Below are 23,783 nucleotides of genomic sequence, written 5' to 3' on the forward strand. Positions count from 1 at the left end.
CCAAGCCAATGGTTCAGTTATCTGATTGTCCTCCAACCCGTTTTTTTTTAGTGAATAGTGTCCCTTGGTTGAAGGAGAGCTCCAGGCGGAACAGCCACACTTTCAACTGCCGGATGTTGGTGCGAGGACCTGAGGAGGCAAATGCAGACAGTCAGGAGAAGAGGCAGCAATATGAAATGATGCAGTGTTTTACTGTCTCTCAGCCTAAGTCCATTAAGGAGGAAGGCAACGGTAAGTAGATTTTGGAGAACAGGATGGACATGATGTTGGTTGGATGGTTGGGAATTTGGTGGAATTCACCTTTTCACCCATTTCTCGCCATATTCCCTGTCTGCCAGCTGATCAGATGTTGCTGGGTCAAAATCCTAGAATTCCCTCCCTTTTTGTTGTACTTCATCAAGGACATGGTATCGCTAGCATTTATTGCCCATCCCTTGTTGTAGTGAGCTGCCTTCTTGAACTACTGCAGTCCATATGATGAGCCCTTAGGGAAGGAATTCCAGGATTTTGACTCAGCCACAGTGAAATAATCATGATATATTTCCATTTCAGGATGTTGACTGGCTTGGAGGGGAACTTTCAGGGGGTGATGATCCCTTATATCTGCTGCCCTTCTCCGTTTGGAAGGTGCTATCTATAGATCTTTATTTGGTGTATTTCTGCAGTGCACCTTGTAGTTGCTTCCACCCTCGGGCAACTGTCTTTGTCGAGTTTGCACATTCTCCCTGTGCCTGCGTGGGTTTCCTCTGGGTGTTCCAGTTTCCCCCCTCAGTCTAAAGATCTGTAGGTTAGGTGAATTGGCTATGCTAAATTGCCTGATGTGTTCAGGGATGTGTAGGTTGAGTACATTAGTTTTGGGAAATGTAGAGTAATAGGGTAGGGGAATGGGTCTGGATGGAATATTTTTCGGAGGATCGGTATGGACTTGTTGAGCCAAATGGCCTGTTTCAACACTGCAGGCATTCTATGATTCTATGATAATACACACTACTGTTACTGAGTGTTAGTGGTGGATGGAGTGGATGTTTGTGGATATGGTGCCAGTCAAGTGGGTTGCTTTGTCCTGGATAGTGTCAAGTTTCTTGAGTGTTGTTGGAGCTATACCCACCTAGGCAACTGGGAAGTATTCCATCACACTCCTGATTTGTGCCTTGTAGGTGATGGACAGACTTTGCAGAGTCAGGAGGTGAGTTACTCCCTGCAGTATCCCTAGTGTCTGACCTGTTCTTGTAGCCACTGTGTTTATGTGGCGACTCTAGTTGAGTTTCTGGTCAATGGTAAATCTAAGAATGTCGGTAGTTAGGTATTTAAGTGATGGTAAAACCACTGAATGTCAAGGGCTGGTAGTTAGATTATTTCTTACTGGAAATGATCATTGCCTGGCAAGTGTGTAGTGTGAATTTACTTGCCACTTGTCAGCCCTATCCTTGAAATTGTGTAGATCTTGTTGGCACTTGAACATGCACTGCTTCAGTAGTTGTGAATGATGCAGAATATTGTGCAACCATCGGCGAACATCCCCACATCTGACCTTATGATGGAAGGAAGGCCAATGGTGAAGCAGCTGAAGATGGTTGGGCCTAGGACATTACCCTGAGGGACTCCTGCAGCAATGTCCTGGAGCTGAGCTGAGTGACCTCCAGCAACCGTAACCACCTTCCTATGTGCCAGGTATGACTCCAACCACCAGAGAGTTTGCCCCAACTCCAGTTTAACTAGGGCGCCTTGATGTCACACTCATTTGAATGGTCTTTACAGAAAGTGGAAAGGGGAGGGGAGGAAACTATATTTCTGGTGGTGGGGTCTGTTTGTAGGTGGCAGAAATGGTGGAGGATGATGTGTTGTATAAGGAGGTTGGTGGGGTGGAATGTGAGGATGGGGGGGGGTTCTGTCCTTGTTGCGGTTGGAGGGGTGGGGTTTGAGGGCGGAGGTGCGGGAAGTGGATGAGATGCGCTGAAGGGCATCTTCAACCACATGGGAAGGGAAATTGCTGTCTCAAAAGAAGGAGGCCATCTGCTGTGATCTGTGATGAAACTGGTTCTCCAGCGAGTAGATGCAGCAGAGGCGAAGGAATTGGGAATACGGAATAGAATTTTTGCAGAAGGTAGGGTGGGAAGAGGTGTCATCCAGGTAACTGTGGGAGTTAGTGGGTTTGTAGAAAATATCAGTGTTGAGTCAGTCATCGTTGATGGAGATGGAGAGGTCCAGGAAGGGGAGAGAGGTGTCAGAGATGGTCCAGATGAATTTAAGGTCGGGGTGAAATGTTTTGGTGAAGTTGATGAACTGGTCAACCTCCTCGTGGGAGCACAAGGTTGCACCGATGCAATCATCAATGTATCGGAGGAAAAGGTGGGGAGTGGTGCCAGTGTACCTTCTCCTTTAGTGCATTGTTTAATTTCCTCCATAATGACACTGTGGGGCTACCTTAGCACATGGACTGCAGCAGTTCAAGCAGGCAGCTCATCACCACCTTTTCAGGAGCAACAAGAGATCTACAGCAAATGCTGCCCCAGTCACTGATGCCCAACTCTCAAGAATGAAAAAATGGAACAAAAAACGCTGCTTTAGGAAGCCTAAGGTAAAGCTAGCATTAACAGAGAGCCAGAGATCTGCAGGAGAACCGTACCTGCAGTACATATGTACCACTGTTATTCTTTGACAGTGAGGGGATAACTCATTCTTTGGGGAGAACCAGCTATAGTCTCGTACTTTTTGCTGGTAATTGTTGGGCATCCATCTGATTCTAAAGGCTGTTTGTTTGCATTGGTCAACAGATCTGCAGTCCTGTTTGATTTGCATAGCCCGGAAATTGCCGAAACCCCAGCTTGCTCCTGTGCCTGAGACATTCATCACTAAACAGGACACAACAGGTAAGGACAGTCACTCTGACAAAGGGTTGGTGCAATCCTTTGATCTGAAGTGAATATGTAGAATGCTGAAGTGGGGAGAACAGAACCTAGGCATTAGGAATAAGGGGGAAAGGAGAATGAGTATGCAGTGTTATTGGGGAATCCTTGCAATAGATTGTGTCAAATGCAAAGAAAAGAAGGGAAGGAAGTTTAATAATGGAAGAACTTGAGAAATGGGAGCAGGAGTGGGCCTCAAGCTTGCTCTCCAGTTAGATTATGACTGATCTGATTGTGGCCTCAACTTTACATTCCTGTCCATCCCTCACAAACTTCAAACCCCTTGCCAATCAGAAATCTGTCCAATGCAGCCTTGAGTATTTCAATTGCCTTGCTTCCATTGCGCTCTCAAGGCAGAAAATTCTAAACACTAATGACCCTGGATGTGGGTTTGCTCGCTGAGCTGGAAGGTTCAGTTTCAGACATTTCATCACCATACTAGGTAACATCTTAAGTGAACCTCCAGATGAAGCACTGGTGGTGTAGCCTGCTTTCTATTTGTGTTTGGGTTTCCTTGGGTTGGTGACATCACTTCCTGTGGTGACACCATTTCCTATGGTGATGTCATTTCCTGTTCTTTTTCTTAGGGGTGGTAAATGGGATCCAAGTCAATGTGTTTATTGGTAGAGTTCCAGTTGGAATGCTATGCTTCTAGGAATTCTCATGTGTGACTCTGTTTGGCTTGTCCTAGGATGGATGTGTTGTCCCAGTTGAAGTGATGTCCTTCCTCACCCGTATGTAAGGATACTTGTGAGAATGGGTCATGTTGTTTTGTGGCTAGTTGATGTTTATGTATCCTGGTGGTTAGTTTTCTGCCTGTTTGTCCAATGTAGTGTTTGTTACAGTTCTCGCAAGGTATTTTGTAAATGACATTAGTTTTGCTTGTTGTCTGTATAGGGTCTTTCAAGTTCATTAGCTGCTGTTTTAGTGTGTTGGTGGGTTTGTGGGCGATCATAATGCCAAGGGGTCTGAGTAGTCTGACAGTCATTTCTGAGATGTCTTTGATGTCGGGGAGAGTGGTTAGGGTTTCTGGATGTGTTTTGTCTGCTTGTTTGGGTTTGTTGCTGAGAAATCTGTGGACTGTGTTCATTGGGTACCCTTTCTTTTTGAATACACTGTATAGCTGATTTTCCTCTGCTCTATGTAGTTCCTCTGTGCTGTAGTGTGTGGTGGCTTGTTGAAATAATGTTCTGATGTAGCTTCATTTATGGATGTTAGGATGATTGCGTCTGCAGTTCAATATTTGGTCTGTATATGTTGTTTTCCTGTAGATGTTGGTTTGAAGTTCCCCATTGGCTGTTTGCTCTATTGTGACATCTAGGAATGGCAGTTTGTTGTTGTTTTCCTCCTCTTTAGTGAATTTTATACCAGTAAGGCTATTATTGATGGTCTTGAAGGTTTCCTCTCATTTGTTTCGTTTAGTGATGACAAAGGCGTCATCCACGTAGTGGACCCAGAGTTTGGGTTGGATGGTTGGCAGAGCTGTTTGTTTGAGTCTCTGTATAACTGCCTCTGCTAAGAACCCTGATATTGGAGATCCCATGGGTGTTCCGTTGGTTTGTCTGTAGGTTTTATTGTTGAAGGTGAAGTGGATGGTAAGGCATAGGTCCACTAGCTTGACGATACCGTCCTTGCTGATGAAGTTGGTGGTGTTTGGTGTATGTGTCTTTGGTAGTTCTAATAATGTAGTCAGTGTTTCCTTGGCCAGGTTGATGTTGATGGATGTGAACAGGGCTGTTACATCAAAGGAGACCATTATTTTGCCCTCTTCTATCTTGGTGTCTTTGGTCTTCAGGAATTCTTGGGTGGAGTGGATGGAGTGGCGTGAGTCTTCTACTATTGTTTTAGTCTTTGGTGTAGCTCCAAAGAGGTGTTTTTCTGACTGGAGGTCTGCGACCAGTGGTGTTTGCAAGGATTAGTACAGAAACTACTATTGTTTGTCATATTTATAAATGGTTTGGTTAGAAATGTCGATGGTCTGATTAGTAAGTTTGGAGATGACATGAAGGTTGGTAGACTTGTGGATGGTGAGGAAGGATATCAGAGGATGCAGTGGGATATAGATCAGCTGGAAAGTTGAGCAGAGAAACAAGAGCGAGACGATGCATTTTGGGAGGTCAAATGCAGGAGGAAAGTATATAGGAAATGGCTGGGTCCTCAGGAGCATTGATGTTCGGAGGGACCTTGGAATCCAAGTCCATAGTTTCCTGAAAGTGGCAACACAAGTGGATAAGGTGGTAAATTAGGCATATGGCACAGTCATGGCATTGAGTATAACATTTGGCAAGTCATGCAGCAATTTTATAAGGATTTATTAAGGCCACATTTGGAGTTTTGTTCTGGATGTAGAGGTTGTTATGACACAGGGGAAACCATTCTGCTAATTTATACCAGACACACAACAGAAAATCTCATCTTGCCTTGTAATCTGTTAAAGTGTGAGTGACAAAGGACTACCTAAATTCCACGACGTAAAGAAAAACAGTTTATTCTTTAACTCCAAGAAGAGGACATTAACCAACAACTGTGTATACTGTAGGCCTCGTTTGTCTGATCGATTTATCTACCTCCCACTGTACAACAATATACTGATTCGATAAGAATCTCGATTATGATTACAAAATTCAAGTTTCAAAACCAGCCAGCTGTCAATCTTCCTCTGTAGAGTTTTTGGTGTCTTTTCTTTGGTCTTCTGTTGCACAGGACTTTCATTGATAAAGGTACCTTTCAGAGAGTGGGTCTGTGGGCAGACTGTATTGGTGCTCTTTACCTCTCTGGATAACTGTTCAAAATACCTGATTTTTATTCCCCAAAACATCAGATTGCCTCATTGGTTTGATGTTGTCAAAACAGTAAAATTCAAATTCAATTGGGTTTTAGTACCTCGGGGCATAAACCGATTGGCGAAATTCGAATTGTGGTGGGACATAGCACCTCAGCTCAGTTATTTGTTTCAGAGCTAAATGTTGCACTTTTCAATTTTTCAGCGCACTCTGCTTGCTAGGTCCTTGCCAGCTTTCACTCTCCCTTAACCCTTCATTCTCCCATGCCTACCTCCCCCCTTAAGAAAAACGTGAACCATCATAATGAAAAGATGGTTTCATTTTTTTTCTATTTCTTAACCATGTTACCATGACATACACAGGACTTTAATCTAAGTTCATATTAACTTCTGCCCACATATATATAACGTTGGTATCTATTCAGTCTCATCTATATTTTATCAGTAAAATCTATGATAACACATCTGCTATTGCATTCTTACAACCTGCAATATGTATGAATTGTAAATTAAAAGTCTGTAACATAAGACTCCAATGAAATAATCTCATGTTCTTGTCTTTAAATTATTCCAAGAATGTAAGTGGATTGTGATCTGTGTACAGAACTGACTCTGACACATACCTCGTGAAATTCTTTTTCGATTGGAGGGTATTTTCTCTGGTGGGTGTTGAGTTTCTTTGAGAAATAACCAACTGGTACATAATTATATCATCATCTTCCTGTAGCAGTATAGCTGCAATTCCTATGTCACCAGCATCAATTGCAACTTTGAAGGGTTTCAAAAAGTTTGATGTAGCTAAAACTGGTGCAGTGGCTAGTACTGCTTTTAAATTGTCAACTGCCTTCTGGTATTGTTCTAGGCGAAAGTGGGTACTGCAGTTGCTGGAGATTAGAGTCAAGATTAGAGTAGTGCTGGAAAAGCAGGTCAGGCAGCATTTGAGGAGCACGAAAATCGACATTTCGGGCAAAAACCTTAATCAGGAATGAGGGCATTGTTCTGTCCACCGAAATATTGTGTTCTTCTTTAGCAAATCTGTTAATGGTGGCACCATTACGCTACTGAAGTTTGGAACAACTTTCCGGAAGAATCCACTGAGTATCTCCTTCTTTGAGGTTGGTCATGGAAATTCCTCGATGGCCTTCGTCTTTGCGTCCCGTGGGGTCAACCTTCCATGACCGATGTTCTGTCCCAAGAACGTCACCTCTGCTTTCGCAAATTCAGTTTGTTTCTCATAATCAGTCAAAGAGCTATGCCAGCTGTACCATGTGACCTTCCCAGGATTCACTAAGGTCACGACATCGTCCACATAGCCTGCACAGTTTGTTAACTCAGTCACAACTCTGTTCATGAGTCTTTGGAATGTGACAGATGTGTTCTTCATTGCAAAAGGCATCACTTTGAATTGATATAGCCCATTTGGGGTTACAAATGCAGAAATTTCTTTGGCATTGTCCAACTTCGAAATGTAACTGGCTTATCCAACTTTCTCGATACAGTCCTCTAATCTCGATATTGGGTATGAGTCTGATTTTGTTACGGCATTGACCTTCCGATAGTCCGCACAAAATCGTTGAGTCCTGTCAGGTTTTGGAACTAAGATGATCAGTGAACTCCACTCGCTCTGACTTGGTTCGATGTTATCTTTGTTGAGCATGGCCTCCACTTCCTTCTAGACCTGTCTGGCTTTGAAAGGATTAAGCCGATCGGGGTGTAGTTTTATTGGAACAGCATTCCCTATGTCTACCTCATACACAATAGGATTACTCCTCCCCATCTTATTCCTGCATATGTCCTCATACTGCTGTAATAAACCTTTCAGCTGCATTCTTTGCTTCTGAGACAGATAGTAAACTAAGCTATCCCATTCCTCAAGGGCTTCCTTATTGTTTAACATATTTTGAGGTACATCAAACTCCATAACATCTGGATTTGATTCCTCACTCTGCAGGGCAGTAACTAACACCTGTTTCTCCAATTCTTTCTCTCTAGTATAATAAGGTTTCAAAATATTCACATGACATACCTGATGCAGTTTTTTCCTATCTGATTCTTAACTGGATATTTCACTTGTCTCGATGTTTTTTCAATTTGATAGGGGCCACTAAATCTAGCTTTGAAGGGATCTCCTATCACTGGTAGCAATACTAATGTGTCATTTCCACGGGAAAACTTCCAAATTGCAGAGTCTTTATCTGCCACCTGCTTCATTCTATGCTGTGCTCGTTAGATGCTGTTTAATCTCACTTTAGATACATAATCCAAGTGTGAGACCTCCGACTTTGGTCCTGTCAATTTTTCTTTAATTAATTTCAAAGGGCCTCTCACTTCATGTCCGAATATTAACTCAGAAGAGTGAACTGAGTAGATTCGTTTGGGGCATCTCTAATGGTAAACAGTATGACTGAGATAACTTTATCCCCATCATTCTGTTAATCCTGACAGTACGCTCTTAATATGGTCTTCAGGGTCTGATGCCAACTTTCCAAAGCTCCCTGGGATTCAGCATGATGTGCACTTTAAATCAAGTGCTATATACCTAAGCTATCCATGACTTCCTGAAACAGCCTAGCGGTAAAATTTGACCCTTGGTCTGACCGAATCTCTCTGGGTAGCCCATACCGTGTGAAGAAAGTTACTAACTCCTCTACCACCTTTTTTGTCTTCATACTCCATAATGGAATTGCCTCCGGAAATCTGGTAAACACATCCATTATGGTTAACAAGTACTGGTTCTCAGCTTTAGTTCTCAGGAAGGGACCTATACAATCAATTATAACCCACGTGAAAGGTTCTTCGAATGCTGGAATTGGCAACAAATGTGCAACTGCCTGTGGCTTACCTACCATTTGGCATGTATGACATGTACAACAAAAGTTAGCCACATCCTTGTGCATTTCAGGCCTATATCTTAGTTTTTGTATCTTAGTCTTGAGTCTTTCGTATACCTAGGTAACCTCCTACATTAGTTCATGTGCTACCTATAACACTTACTGTCTGTATGCTACCGGCCACACAATCTGGGGCACTTCGGCCCATTTCTCCTCTACACTAACCTCCAGTTTCATCTTAGAATTCTATTTTTGAGGTAATAACCCTCAGGAATAGTCTCTGCCTCCTTTTCTGAGTACCATCAACATATGTATGTTTTATTGTCTTGTCTTTCTGTTGCATGACCCTCAGCCTTTCAGGAGTAAATACTGTCACTCCCACCTTGGACCCTGCTAAATTGTTCCCAAATACTAACTGGATTCCTGGAACTGACACTGTTAATCACTCCCACTGTTCTTCCCCAGTCTTGAGTTGGCAATCCAACCTGATCTTACATAGGGAAACGCTACATTTCTGTCCATCTATCCTGAAAATTACCACTCTGTCGGGTAACAGGTCAGAAAGTGTGCAAATATGTTCAGCTCTTACTGTTAGAGACTGGTTAGATTCTGCATCTCTCAAAATTATAACTTTCTGCCCTTCTCCCCCTGTGCTTTCTGAGTAAACTTTACCCACAGAGGTGAATTCTTTATGGAGGTCAGGCACTAGCTCCATGCCCAATCCCTGTCTAGGCTGTACACTCTCCTGCAGCTCCTCAACTTTTCTTGGGGTCTCCTTCACTACTTTCACTAATGCCACTGGCTTAGCTTCTTTTACCACATCTTTTCCCACAGTGCCTTTCTTTAACGGCCATCACTGTGACTTCATGTCTCTCACTTTCTGGCAGTGAGAACACCTTTTCCCAGTGCCCTGCTGAAACCACCGTCACGGTGATTTTCTGTGTCCCACTCCATTATAGTGAAAACCCCTGAGGCCTTTCACCACCTTTCTACCCTGTTGGGCTTCTTTTTTGACCTGTGGTAAACACTTAACCAGTTTTCTCTACTCTTTGTTTCATAACATGGGTTCTCCCCTTCTCCCAACTTCCAGCCCTCCACAGGATGAAATTCCGGCCGGAAGCTTGTCTTATGCATCAACATGTATTCATCTGCTAATTGTTGCTCTTCTCACTTCCTGAACTTTCTGTAGATCCATATGAATTCTTAGTATCTCCGGAAGTGAGTTTTTAAACTGCTCCAGCAGAATCATCTCTCTTAGAGCCTCAAATATCCTATCTATTTTCAAAGCACAGATCCATCAATCAAAATGACTATGTTAAATTCTTTCCAATTCAACAGAAATCTGACCTGGTTCCTTTTTTGTGTTTCTGAACTGCTGCCTATATGCTTCTGGTACCAATTCATATGTACTTAAAATAGCCTGTTTACCTTCTTCATAATCTCTTGACCCCCTCGTCTGTCAACACTGCAAATACCTAATTACCTCTGCCTACCAATTTAGTCTAAACTAGCCTTGCACAAATCCTCAGACCACTCCATCTGCCTCGCCAATTTTTCAAATGAAATAAAGAAGGCTTCAACATCTTTAGAGTTTTAACATATTGTATATGTCACTACCTCTCTCTTCATTTCCATCCTGTTAACTTTGCTGACTAAGTGCAATTTCTGAAGTTCCAACTCTCTCACCATTTCTCTTTGTCTTATCTCTTTTTCTCTCTCCTCTTCTTCTCTCTCTGCTCAGCTAAGAACCTTGTCTCTTTATTTTTCCTCTTTCTCTTTCTTCTCTCTCTCTCTCTCTACCCCTTTATTTATCTTCTCACTCCATTTTCCTCAATTGTAATTTAAATTTTTCTAACTCTACCGCACTTGTCTGTTCCTGATAAAGGCCTTTTGCCTGAAACATCGATTTTTGTGCTCCTTGGATGCTGCCTAACCTGCTGTGCTTTTCCAGCACCACTTTAATCCAGACCCCTGTTTCTCTGACACACCTAAGTGTTTTGAGTAATTTCAGCTTTACTTTTGTCCTTGGTTAAACCTAATTCTAACCTCTTTGCTAATTCGAAAAGTAAGTTTTTTTTTTCTTTCTAAACTTTCTTGGCACATTTAGGAATCATCTTCTAAACCCAGAACCTCTTTAGCAATTTTCAGAGCCATTTCTCTCACTTTTAATTTCACCAACCACAAGTAACCGAAATTAACCAAATTGTCTCATCTTTGTTTATATAAAGATCAAGGACATGAGCTAGCAAGTGTCTAAATCTGCAGAATCTGTCCACATCTCAGACTGAATCTGTCTAAACATCTCCAAATCACGGTCCCGAGTTCCCAAACTGTTTTGACACTGGGTAAACCTCTCTGCTAATTTAAACCAGACACATAGAAACGCTCACCTCACCTTGTAATCTGTTAAAGTATGAGTGACAATGAACTCCAAATTCCACTATTTAAAGAAAAAATAACAGTTTATTCTTTAACTCCATGAAGAGAACATTAAACAATAATTGTGTATACTGTAGGACTTGTTTGTCTGATCGATTTATCGACCTCCCACTCTCCAGCAATATACTGATTTGATAAAAACCTCAATTAAGATTACAAAAAAAAATCAAATTTCAAAACCAGCCAGCTTACAATCTTCCTGTGTAGATTTTCTGGTGTTTTTTCTTTAGTCTTCTGTTGCACAGGTCTTTCATTGATAAAGGCACCTTTCAGAGAGTGGGTCTGTGGGCAGACTGTATTGGTGCTCTTTGCCTCTCTGGCTAACTGTTCAAAATACCTGAGTTTTATTCTCCAGAATATTGGATCGTCTCATTGGTTTGATGTCAAAACAGTTAAATTCAAATTAATTTGGTTTTAGTATCTTGGGGCATAATTTAAACTGGCTAAATTTGAATTGTTGTGGGACATAGCAGCTCAGCTCAGTATTTGTTTCACAGCCAAATGTTACATTTTGAAATTTTTCTGCACACTCTGTGCTTGCTAGTCCAGCTTTCACTCTCCCTCCACTTCATAACAGTGCCTTGAAGAGGGTGCAAAAGAGGTTTACCAGGATGTTGCCTAGATTGGAGTGTATTAACAATAAGCAGAGTTTGGATACATTGGATTGTTTTGCAATAGTGTTGGAGGTTGAGAGACCACTTGATAGAAGTATATAAAGTTATGAGGGACATGGATAAGAGGGATAGTCAGAGTATCTTTCCTCGTGTTGAAATGTCAGATACGAGGGGCATAGGTTTAAGGTGATAGAAACTTTAGAAAATTGGAATGTTGAGCTACGATTCTTGTCCTTCTTTCAGTAATTCCAACAATATCATACTTCTATGTGCTGATTAATGCTCAGAGTTCAAGTGTTGGTCTTTAATCCCGTCAATTTCCCAACAGCTTTTCCCCTGCTCATACTGATTTCCTTTATTTTCTCTCTCTCACTTGGCCATGAGTACACCAACAGTTTTGGAACATAACTTGTGTCTTTGTTTGTGAATACTGAACCAAAATGCGTTATGTGCTTGGTCTGCCTCCTCTTTCGATCCCGTGATAACTTTCCAGTTTCTCTTCATTAATCATTTTCTATTCACATAACCATGGAACCCTGATTGTCTTTTTTCATCAAGCTTTCTCTCTAACCCCATTTGCCCCTGTTAATCAATCCCTTCTTTCTCCTCTGCTGCAATGCTGTCTGTGGGACACACTTCCCAGTCTTTGTTCCAACCTAGAGTCTGTTCTGCTTTTCATGGTTGATCTTTGTTAATTCTCTCTAACCATTTTTAGTTGGTTTCCCTTAATACCCTTGTCCAAAAATAACCATTCAGCTTCAGTTTTGAAATTTGCATCTGGCCCCCAGCAACCAGAGCCCTTTGGGAAGATTCTGTTTCTGTTAATCGAGAAGCAGTTGGTGTTCCACTTCTAGAGGGCTTAGTTTCAATATTAAGATGGTACCTCCCTATTTTGGACACCCAGAAGAAATCATTTCTCTTTTCCCCCAAATAAATACAAGATCTGAAATAGCTCTTATAACTTCTATGCAAAAGAAAGTTCAAGGCTAGATTCTTCAATTAATCGGTCCTGTTACGACACGGAGGCGGAACCCTCTCTGAAATAATCCAAGGGGTGCCCAGAAAAGCTGGCCTCACCTCATAATCTGTTTAAATATGAGGGACAGAGAACTGCCAAATTCCACTATTTAACGAAAATAATGTCAACTTATTTTCTAACTCTGAAAGTGAACATCAAACAAAAACTATTCACAAATCTAAGCCCTCCTTTCTCTGAACTGCTGACTGTCTGCCTTGAACTCTATAACAAAATGCTGTTCCAATAAGATACTTATTAAAATTACATCAACTTAATTTCAAACTAATCTCTGTTGTCTTCTGTGTTTTCACTCTTCCAGCTGCTGACCTCCTTGGGTTCCCCTCTTTGTTTTTACTCTCAGTGTGTTTCACATGAAACAGTACCTTTGATAGAGAATATTTTCTTATTTCTTTGAGAGCAAGGTGTTAGATGGGTAGTGAGCTCTCCAGGAGTTTTTCTCTTTTTCTATGGCAGTTCTCTGGCCAGTTTTCAAAATGTGCGCTTTCTTACCCCCCGCATCGGATCTACCTATTGGTTTGATGCTGGCAAAACAATAAATCTAAACTCAATAGGGTCTTAGTATCCTGGGACATAATTTAAACTGATTGGTTAAATTTGAATTGTTGTCAAAACAGCAGCCAAAACTCAAGTATCCATTTCACAGCCAAATGTTATATTAATTAAAATTTTCCAGTAAACTTTGGGACTGCCATCTAGTCATATACATAGCTGCTTGTAAGCCCTGAGTACAGAACAGCATTCTATCTCTTAAAGGTACAGTACATGGCTTCAACTTCATAACAGTCCTCATAATCGAATCTTTCATCCTTCTTTCCATTCTGATGAGGGGTTCTTGTGGTGCACTGGTAATATTGCTAGGCGCTTATCGACTATGGTGTTTACTGTTAACTGTGGTTGTTTAGTTTTTCTACTTTTTAGTAAGAAGGTCTGTAATGTTTAACTTTTTGACTTTGTTTTCTTTGCTTTTTCTGTTTTGTACCAAAATTCTGTACCTAGATCCATTTGTATCTAGGATCATGCTGTAAGTGGTGATTTTTAAACATTCACGATTCTCATGTGAGGACATTTGACAGTAAACATAATTCAAGCCAGAAAGTCCATGTCCCACTTGTCCCAGAGGGGAGTCATAGCACCATCTTGAACATCACAATGCCCTTTCTGTGGTACAGTGAGCAGTACTGAATATGGGTCACCAGATGGTATTTCACCAGAGCTCTTGTTAATCTGGACACTTGCAGTTCTGTCTATTCCAGCTCCCTTCAGGTGATGGGCACAGTTAAAATCTCCCTTTTAATTATTATGCATGGTTGTATTTGGGGTTCAAGTTGAGGTTAAGGTTTGATTGTATTTAACTCTCTTATTTTGTTTTAGGAAAGATTATTTCCATTGATGCAAGCACTCTACGGGCCTCAGCAAGAGTGGGCTGGGAGGATCTGGTCAGGAAATGTATCTATGCTTTTTTCCAACCTCAGCAACGTGGATCCTCGTATGCTAAACAGCTGCTCCAGGAAGGTAGGTAATCATTGTTTGTTCTTAACTACTGGACAGTGATCTGGACAGCAGGGAGAAAATGAGGACTGCAGATGCTGGAGATCAGAGTTAAAAAGTGTGGCGCTGGAAAAGCACAGGCAGCATCTGAGGAGCAGGAGAGTCCATATTTCGAGCATAAGCATTTTGTCAGGAATGTGGGGCTGGCCGAAGGGGGCTGAGAGATAAATGGGAGGTGGATGGGGTGGCGAGAAGGTAACTGGGAATGCGATAGGTGGATGAAGGTGAGAGGTGATAGTGATCGATCAGAGAGGAGGGTGGAGTGGATCGGTGGGAAGGAAGATGGACAGGTGGGACAGTTCAAGAGGGCGGTGCCGAGTTGGAGGGTCAGATCTGAGATAAGGTGGGGGAGGGGAAATGAGGAAGCTAGTGAATCAACACTGATTCCATGGGAGTTGAAGGGCTGCAAGGTGGAAGATGAGGTGTTCTTCCTCCAGTTGTTGGATCGCTAGGATTGGGCAGTGGAGGACCTCGGGTCTTGCATGTCCTTGGTGGAGTGGGAGGGGGAGTTGAAATGTTCAGCCACAGGGTAGTGAGGTTGTTTGTTGCGTGTTGTGACGAGTCTGATCATTCCGGCAAGGTGATGTCATCCTTGATTTTTGCTTGAGGTTGTTAACGGCCCAGACTCTGAAAAGTTTGAGAGTTTGGATAGATTTTAGGGCCCATTTTTTTACAGCTAACAGATACTGCCTCAGACAGAAGACTTTCAAGTTAAAAAAAAACTTGTGTAATGAAAGGGGAGTGGCCAGTTCAGCAGCAGCATGTTTGAAGGAAGGCTGTCGGAAGCAATCTAGCCTGGTTCTTGCTCTCTCGCTCTTGCTTACTCTAACTTCAAGTGTGTAAGCCCTTGTTGGTTTTTACTTTTTGTGCCAAGGGGTGTTTATTGGGATTGTTGCATGTATTTTGGAACAGCATTAAGTCTGAATAGCCTCAATGTTCGGATAGGATAAGTTTTCTATTTTCTGGTCTTTGTGTTTCATTCTGTAATCTTGTGAATAAATTCTGTTTTGTTTAAAAACTAAGTCAGCTGACCAGCTAATTCTCGGCAGGAAAATCCACTATACATTTAAGTAAATCGAATAGCAAAGCTAGGGTCTGGACTCTCAGCTTAAAATGTTTTGAGGGGTCAGGCCTGATCCATAACAGTGTGTTCTGGCGATGTTCTCTGAAACATTCCGCAAGTTGATGTCCTGTCTCCGCTGTGTAGTTGATCAACTTCTCAAACACCTTTCACCCTGACCTCAATTTCATCTGGACCATCTTGAATAACCTCCCTCTCTTTCCTGGACCTCTGCATCACTATTTCTAGTGACTGACTCAACACGGGCATCTACTTCAAACCCACTGACTTCCACAGCTATCTGGACTACACCATCCCCCCTCCCTCTTTCCAGTCGCAGCAAGGACACCTTTCACCCTACAATCTCTGGATACAACGCTTCATTCTTCGCCATTTCTGCCATCTACAGTCAGATCCCAGCACCAGAGATATATTTCCCTCCCCACGCCTTTAAACATTCCGCAGAGACTATTCCCTCCGTGACTCCTTCGTTAGGTCCATGGTCCCCTACCAACCCACCATTCCCTTGCCACCGCAACAAGTGTAAAATCTGCCTCCCCCCTCCCCCATCTCTATTCAAGGCTCCAAAGGATCCTTCCATATCCAACCGAGATTTTCTGTACCTCCAAACACCTCATTACTGTGTCCATTGCTCTCAATGTGGTCAACTCTATGTTGAGGACACAGGACACCAATTTGTGGAATGCTTCAGAAAACATCTCTGGGACACACGCACTAAACTAACCCATCGCCCTGTGGCCAAACACTTGCATTCCCAGCCATTTATCTCTCAGCCCTCTTGTGGTTCTCCCACATTCCTGATGAAAAGCTTTTGCTTGAAATGTTGACTCTCCTGCTCCTCAGATGCTGCCTGACTGGCTGTGCTTTTCCAGCACCACACTTTTTGATTCAAATCACAGCAATTCTCCATTAAATTCCCTTTTTGTTATGTCACCTCTGATTCTTATGGTGATTACTTTCCACCTGTATTCCCTTGTCAAAGATCCTTTTGTCATTAAAAACAGTTTCTCCTTACTTTATCTAATCTTTTCATTCAAATCTCCTCTCAACTTTCATGGCCTGTGTTTTCCAACCTCCTTTCATGACTGAATCCTCTTCCCTCACCAGTCCTTTGTTATTTCACCAAACAGTGCCCCACTGTCAACATCCTTAATATTATCATTGTCCAGAAACTCCTTTGGACTCACCATATCAACACAGGCCATGGCTACAAGAGCAGGTCAGAGGCTAGGAATACTGTGGTGCATAACTCACCTCATAACACCCCAAAGTCTACATAGCATAAGTCGGAGGGGGGGGGGGTGGTGCTGGGGTGATGGAATATTCTACATTTGCTATGATGGGTGCAGCTCCAACAGTAATCACAAAGCTTGACACCACTCAGGACAAAGCAGCTCACTTGATTGGCACTACATTCACAAACATTCACTCCATCTACCACTAATGTTCAGGAGCGGCAGTGTATGCAAACACAAGATGTATTGCAGAAATTTATTAACGGTCTCCCTGTTGGGGAGGGTTTGAAGTAATGTGGCAGGGGGATGGGAACCAAATAAAGAGGTTAGTGGACAGTAAGGAACTCAATAATTAAGTCAGCATGACTAAGGAGATGATGAACGCAAAGGCTCTTGTGATCTGAGATGCATTTGATTTTAGGCAAAAAGTGTACTGTAGTGGCTAAGGGAGATGAACTTAGGGCTTGGATTAGTACTTGAGAGTATGATGTTATTGCTATTACTGAGACTTGGTTGAGGGAAGGGCATGATTGGCAACTAAATATCCCAGGATATCGGTGCTTCAGGCCGGATAGAGAGGGAGGTAAAAGGGTTCGAGGATTTGCATTACTGGTCAGAGTGGATATCGCAGCTGTGCTGAAGGAGGGCACTATGGAGGACTCGAGCAGTGAGACAATATGGGCAGAGCTCAGAAATAGGAAGGGTACGGTAACAATTTTGGGTCTATATTACAGGCCTCCCAACAGCAAGCGTGAGATAGAGGTACAAATATGTAAACAGGTTATGGAAAGATGTAGGAGCAACAGGGTGGTGGTGATAGGAGATTTGAATTTTCCCAACATTGACTGGGAATCACTTAATGTTCGAGGTCTAGGGGGAACAAAATTTGTAAGGAGCCTCTAGGAGGGTTTCCTAGAGCAATCTGTAAATAGTCCAACTCGGGAAGGGGCCATACTGGACCTGGTGTTGGGGAATGAGCCTGGCCAGGTGGTTGAAGTTTCAGTAGGAGATTACTTTGGGAATACTGATCACAATTCCGTAAATTTTAGAATACTCATGGGCAAAGAGGAGAGTGGTCCTAAAGGAAGAGTGCTAAATTGGGGGAAGGCTGACTGTAGCAAAATTTGGCAGGAGCTGGGGAATGTGGATTGGGAGCAGCTGTTTGAGGGTAAATCCATATTTGCTATGTGGGAGGCTTTTAAAGAGAGGTTGATTAGAATACAGGACAGACATGGCCCTGTGAAAATGAGGGATAGGAATGGCAAGATTAGGGAACCATGGATGACAGGTGAAATTGTCGGACTTGTTAAGAGGGAAAAAGAAGCATACATAATGTCGAGGTGACTGAAGACCGATAAAGCTTTGGAAGAATACCTGGAAAGTAGGACTAATCTGAAACAAGTGATGAAGAGGGCTAAAAGGGGTCATCAAACATCTTTGGCAAACAGGGTTACGAAAAGTCCCAAAGCCTTTTATTCATATATAAGGAGAAAGAGGGTAACTAGAAATAGGGGCCACTCAAGGACAAAGGAGGAAAGTTATGCGTGGAGTCAGAGAAAATAGGTGAGATTCTTAGTACTTGGCATGTGTATTCACCGAGGAGAGGGACGTGACAAATGTTGAGGTCAGGGATAGATGTTTCATTACTCGAAATCAGGCCGGCATGAGTGTTAGGTAATCTAAAAGGCATTAAGGTGGGCAAGTCCCCAGGTCCGGATGGGATCTATCCCAGGTTACTGAGGGAAGTGAGAGAGGAAATGGTTGGGCCTTAACAGATACCTTTGCAGCATCCTTGAACACGGGTGATGTCCCGGAGGACTGGAGAATTGCTAATGTTCCCTTGTTTAAGAAGGGTAGCGAGGATAATCCAGATAATTATAGACTGGAGAGCCTGACGCCAGTGGTAGGAAAGTCACTGGAGAAGATACTGAGGAAAAGAATCTATTTACATTTGGAAGAAAATAGTGTAATCAGTGATACGCAGCATGGTCTTGTACAGGGAAGGTCATGTCTTACCAACTTAATAGAATTCTTTGAGGAAGTGGCAAAGTGATTGATGAGGGAAGGGCTGTAGATGTCACTTACATGGATTTCAGTAAAGCGTCTGATAAGATTCCCCATGGTAGGCTTATGGAGAAAGTGAAGTCGCATGGGGTCCAGGTTGTACTAGCTAGATGGATAAAGAACTGACTGGGCAACAGGAGACAGAGTAGTAGTGGAAGGGAGTTTCTCAAAGTGTCGAACTGCAATCAGTGGTGTTCCACAAGGATCTGTGTTGTTTATGATATAAATAATGATCTGGAGGAAGGTATAGGTGGTCTGATTAGTAACTTTGCAGATGATATGAAGATTGGTGGAGTAGCAGATAGTGTAGGAGACTGTCAGAGAATGCAGCAGAATATAGATAGATTGGAGAGTTAGAACATAGAACATTACAGCGCAGTACAGGCCCTTCGGCCCTTGATGTTGCGCCGACCTCTCATACCAATCTGAAGCCCATCTAACCCACACTATTCCATGTACGTCCATATGCTTGTCCAATGATGACTTAAATGTACTTAAAGTTGGTGAATCTACTATCGTTGCAGGCAAAGCATTCCATACCCTTACTACTCTCTGAGTAAAGAAACTACCTCTGACATCTGTCTGATATCTATCACCCCTCAATTTAAAGCTATACCCTCTCGTGCTCGCTGTCACCACACTTGGAAAAAGGCTCTCCCTGTCCACCCTATCTAACCTTCTGATTATCTTTTATGTCTCTATTAAGTCACCTCTCAACCTTCTTCTCTCTAACGAAAACAGCCTCAAGTCCCTTAGCCTTTCCTCGTAAGACCTTCCCTCCAGACCAGGCAACATCCTAGTAAATCTCCTCTCACCCTTCCCAAAGCTTCCACAACCTCCTTCTAATGCAGTGACCACAACTGTACACAATACTCCAAGTGCGGCCGCACCAGAGTTTTGTACAGCTGCAGTATAACCTCATGGTTCCGGAACTCAATCCCTATATTAATAAAAGCTAAAAAAACACTGTATGCCTTCTTAACAACCCTGTCAACCTGGGTGGCAACTTTCAAGGATCTGTGTACCTGGACACCGAGATCTCTCTGCTCATCTGCACTACCAAGAATCTTACCATTAGCCCAGTACTTTGCATTTCGGTTACTCCGAATCACCTCACACTTGTCTGAATTAAACTCCATTTGCCATCTCTCAGTCCAACTCTGCAGCTTATCTATGTCTCTCTGTAACCTACAACATCCTTCGTCACTATCCACAACTCCACTGACCTTAGTGTCGTCTGCAAATTTACTAACCCACCCTTCTATGCCCTCATCCAGGTCGTTTATAAAAATGACGAACAGCAGTGGACCCAACACTGATCCTTGAGGTACACCACTAGTAACTGGACTCCAGGATGAACATTTCCCATCAACCACCACCCTCTGTCTTTTTTCAGCAAGCCAATTACTGATCCAAACTGCTATATCTCCCACAATCCCATTCATCCATATTTTGTACAATAGCCTACTGTGGGGAACCTTATCGAACACCTTGCTGAAATCCATGTACACCACATCAACCGGTTTATTCTCATCTACCTGTTTTGGTCACCTTCTCAAAGAACTCAATAAGGTTTGTGAGGCACGACCTGCCCATCACAAAACCGTGCTGACTATCCCTAATCAAATTATTATTTTCTAGATGATTATAAATCCTATCTCTTATAACCTTTTCCAACACTTTACCAACAACTGAAGTAAGGCTCACTGGTCTATAATTACCTGGGTTGTCTGTCCTCCCCTTCTTGAACAGGGGAACCACATTTGCCATCCTCCAGTCTTCTGGCACTATTCCTGTAGACAATGATGATTTAAAGATCAATGCCAAAGGCTCGGCAATCTCCTCCCTGGCTTCCAAGAGGATCCGAGGATAAATCCCATCTGGCCCAGAGGACTTAACTATTTTCACACTCTGCAGGATTTCTAACACCTCAAAGTTTGGTAGAAGATTTGTAGCTCGGGTGCTCATTGTTGTGGTTCTGTTCGCCGAGCTGGGAATTTGTCTTGCAAACGTTTCGTCCCCTGTCTAGGTGACATCCTCAGTGCTTGGGAGCCTCCTGTGAAGCGCTTCTGTGCTGTTTTCTCCGGTATTTATAGTGGCCTGTCTCTGCCGCTCCCGGTTGTCAGTTTGAGCTGTCCACTGCAGTGGCCGGTATATTGGGTCTAGGTCGATGTGTTTCTAATACCTCTTCCTTGTGAACCTCAACCACACCTAGTCTAGTAGCCTGTATCTCAGTAATCTCCTCGACAACATTGTCGTTTTCTAGAGTGAATACTGTCAAAAAATTATTCATTTAATGCTTCCCCTATCTCCTCTGACTCCACACACAACTTCCCACTACTATCCTTGATTGGCCCTAATCTTACTCTTATCGTTCTTTTATTCCTTAAATACCTATAGAAAGCCTTAGGGTTTACCCTGATCCTATCCACCAACAACTTCTCATGTCTCCTCCTGGCTCTTCTGACCTCTCTCTTTAGGTCTTTCCTGGCTACCTTGTAACCCTCAAGCGCCCTAACTGAGCCTTCACATCTCATCCTAACATAAGCCTTCTTCTTCCTCTTGACCAGAGATTCCACTTCCTTCGTAAACCACGGCTCCCACGCTCTACAGCTTCCTCCCTGCCTGACAGGTACATACTTACCTAGGACACACAGGAGCTTTTCCTTGAATAAGCTCCACATTTCTAATGTGCCCATCTCCTGCAGTTTCCTTCTCCATCCTATGCTTCCTAAATCTTGCCTAATCGCATCGTAATTGCCTTTCCCCCAGCTGTAACTCTTGCCCAGTGGTATACACCTATCCCTTTCTATCACTCAAGTAAACATAACAGAATTGTGGTCGCCATCACCAAAGTGCTCACCTACTTCCAAGTCTAACACCTGGCTGGGCTCATTACCCAATATCAAATCTCATAGAACATAGAAAAATACAGTGCAGTACAGGCCCTTTGGCCCACCTAACCTACACTAGCCCACTATCCTCCATATGTCTATCCAATGCCCATTTAAATGCCCATAAAGAGGGAGAGTCCACCACTGCTACTGGCAGGGCATTCCATGAACTCACGACTCGCTGAGTAAAGAATCTACCCCTAACATCTGTCCTATACCGACCACCCCTTAATTTAAAGCTATGCCCCCTCGTAATAGCTGACTCCATACGCGGAAAAAGGTTCTCACTGTCAACCCTATCTAAACCCCTAATCATCTTGTACACCTCTATCAAGTCACCCCTAAACCTTCTTTTCTCCAATGAAAACAGCCCCAAGTGCCTCAGCCTTTCCTCATACGATCTTCCTACCATACCAGGCAACATCCTGGTAAACCGCCTCTGCACCCGTTCCAGTGCCTCCACATCCTTCCTATAGTATGGCGACCAAAACTGCACACAATATTCCAGATGAGGCCGCACCAGAGTCTTATACAACCGCAACATGACCTCAGGACTCCGGAACTCAATTCCTCTACCAATAAAAGCCAGTACGCCATATCCCTTCTTCACCGCACTATTTACCTGGGTGGCAACTTTCAGAGATCTGTGTACATGGACACCAAGATCCCTCTGCTCATCCACACTACCAAGTATCCGACCATTAGCCCAGTACCCCATCTTTTTGTTACTCATACCAAAGTGAATCACCTCACACTTACCCACATTGAAGTCCATTTGCCACCTTTCTGCCCAGCTCTGCAGCTTATCTATATCCAGCTGTAACCTGACACATCCTTCCTCACTGTCAACAACTCCCCCGACTTTCATATCATCCGCAAACTTGCTCACCCAACCTTCTAGCCCGTCCTCCAGGTCATTTATAAAAATGACAAACAGCAATGGTCCCAAAACAGATCCTTGTGGAACACCGCTAGTAACTGCACTCCAAGATGAACCTTTACCATCAACTACTACCCTCTGTCTTCTTCCAGCCAGCCATTTCCTAATCCAAACCTCCAACTCACCCTCAATGCCATACCTCTGTATTTTTTGCAGTAGCATACCATGGGGAACCTTATCAAATGCCTTACTAAAATCCATATACACCACATCTACAGCTTTACCCTCGTCTACCTCCTTAGTCACCTTCTCAAAGAAGTCAATAAGGTTTGTGAGGTACGACCTGCCCTTCACAAAACCATGCTGACTATCCTTGATCACATTATTCTTATCCAGATGTTCATAAATCCTATTCCTTACAAATATCTCTAAGACTTTGCCCACAACAGAAGTGAGACTCACCGGCCTATAGTTACTCGGGTTATCCCTACTCCCCGTCTTGAACAAGGGGACCACATTTGCTATCCTCCAGTCTTCTGGCACTATTCCTGTAGACAGCGAGGACATAAAAATCAAGGCCAATGGCTCTGCAATCTCCTCCCTTGCTTCCCAGAGAATCCTAGGATAAATGCCATCAGGCCCAGGGGACTTATCTATTTTCATCCTTCCAGAATTTCCAACACCTCTTCCCTACATACCTCAAAGCCGTCCATTCTAATTAATTGTGACTCAGTATTCACATCGGCAACAATGTCCTGTTCCTGAGTGAATACTGATGAAAAGTATTCATTCAGTGTCTCTCCAACCTCTTCAGCCTCCACATGCAACTTCCCACTACTATCCTTGACTGGACCTAGACATACCCTAGTCATTCTTTTATTCCTGACATACCTATAGAAAGCCTTTGGGTTTTCCCTAATCCTACCAACTAAGGACTTTTCATGTCCCCTCCTTGCTGCTCTCAGTTCTCTCTTCAGATCCTTCCTGGCTACCTTATAACTCTCAATCGCCCCAATTGAACCTTCACGCCTCATCTTTACATAGGCCGCCCTCTTCCCTTTAACAAGGGATTCCAATTCCTTATTAAACCACGGCTCCCTCACACGACCCTTTCCTCCCTGCCTAACAGGTACATACTTATCAAGGACACTCAATAGTTGCTCCTTGAACAAGCTCCACATATCAATTATGCCCTTGTCTTGAAGCCTACTTTTCCAAGCCACGCATCCTAAGTCGTGCCTCACCGCATCATAATTTCCCTGCCCCCAGCTATAACTCTTGCCCTGCAGTGCACACTTATCCCTCTCCATCCCTAGAGTAAAAGTCACCGAATTGTGGTCACTGTCCTCAAACTGCTCACCTACCTCCAATTCTAACACCTGGCCTGGTTCGTTACCCAGAACCAAATCCAGTATGGCCTCACCTCTTGTTGGCCTGTTTACATATTGTATCAGGAAACCCTCCTGCACA

General features: G+C 43.2%; 1 protein-coding gene across 1 annotated transcript in view; it reads left to right on the forward strand.

Moving 5' to 3' along the window:
• The window catches only part of ncoa1 (nuclear receptor coactivator 1), a 102,744-nt gene that overhangs the window by 24,068 nt on the left and 54,893 nt on the right, over positions 1-23,783 (forward strand). The window contains exons 6-8 of the mRNA XM_072580187.1: positions 52-231; positions 2,775-2,870; positions 13,983-14,123. Of these exons, the coding sequence (XP_072436288.1) occupies positions 52-231; positions 2,775-2,870; positions 13,983-14,123 (417 nt within the window). The remainder of the gene's footprint in view (positions 1-51; positions 232-2,774; positions 2,871-13,982; positions 14,124-23,783) is intronic.

Source organism: Chiloscyllium punctatum, chromosome 11, assembly GCF_047496795.1.
Source record: "Chiloscyllium punctatum isolate Juve2018m chromosome 11, sChiPun1.3, whole genome shotgun sequence".
Lineage (NCBI taxonomy): Eukaryota > Metazoa > Chordata > Chondrichthyes > Orectolobiformes > Hemiscylliidae > Chiloscyllium > Chiloscyllium punctatum.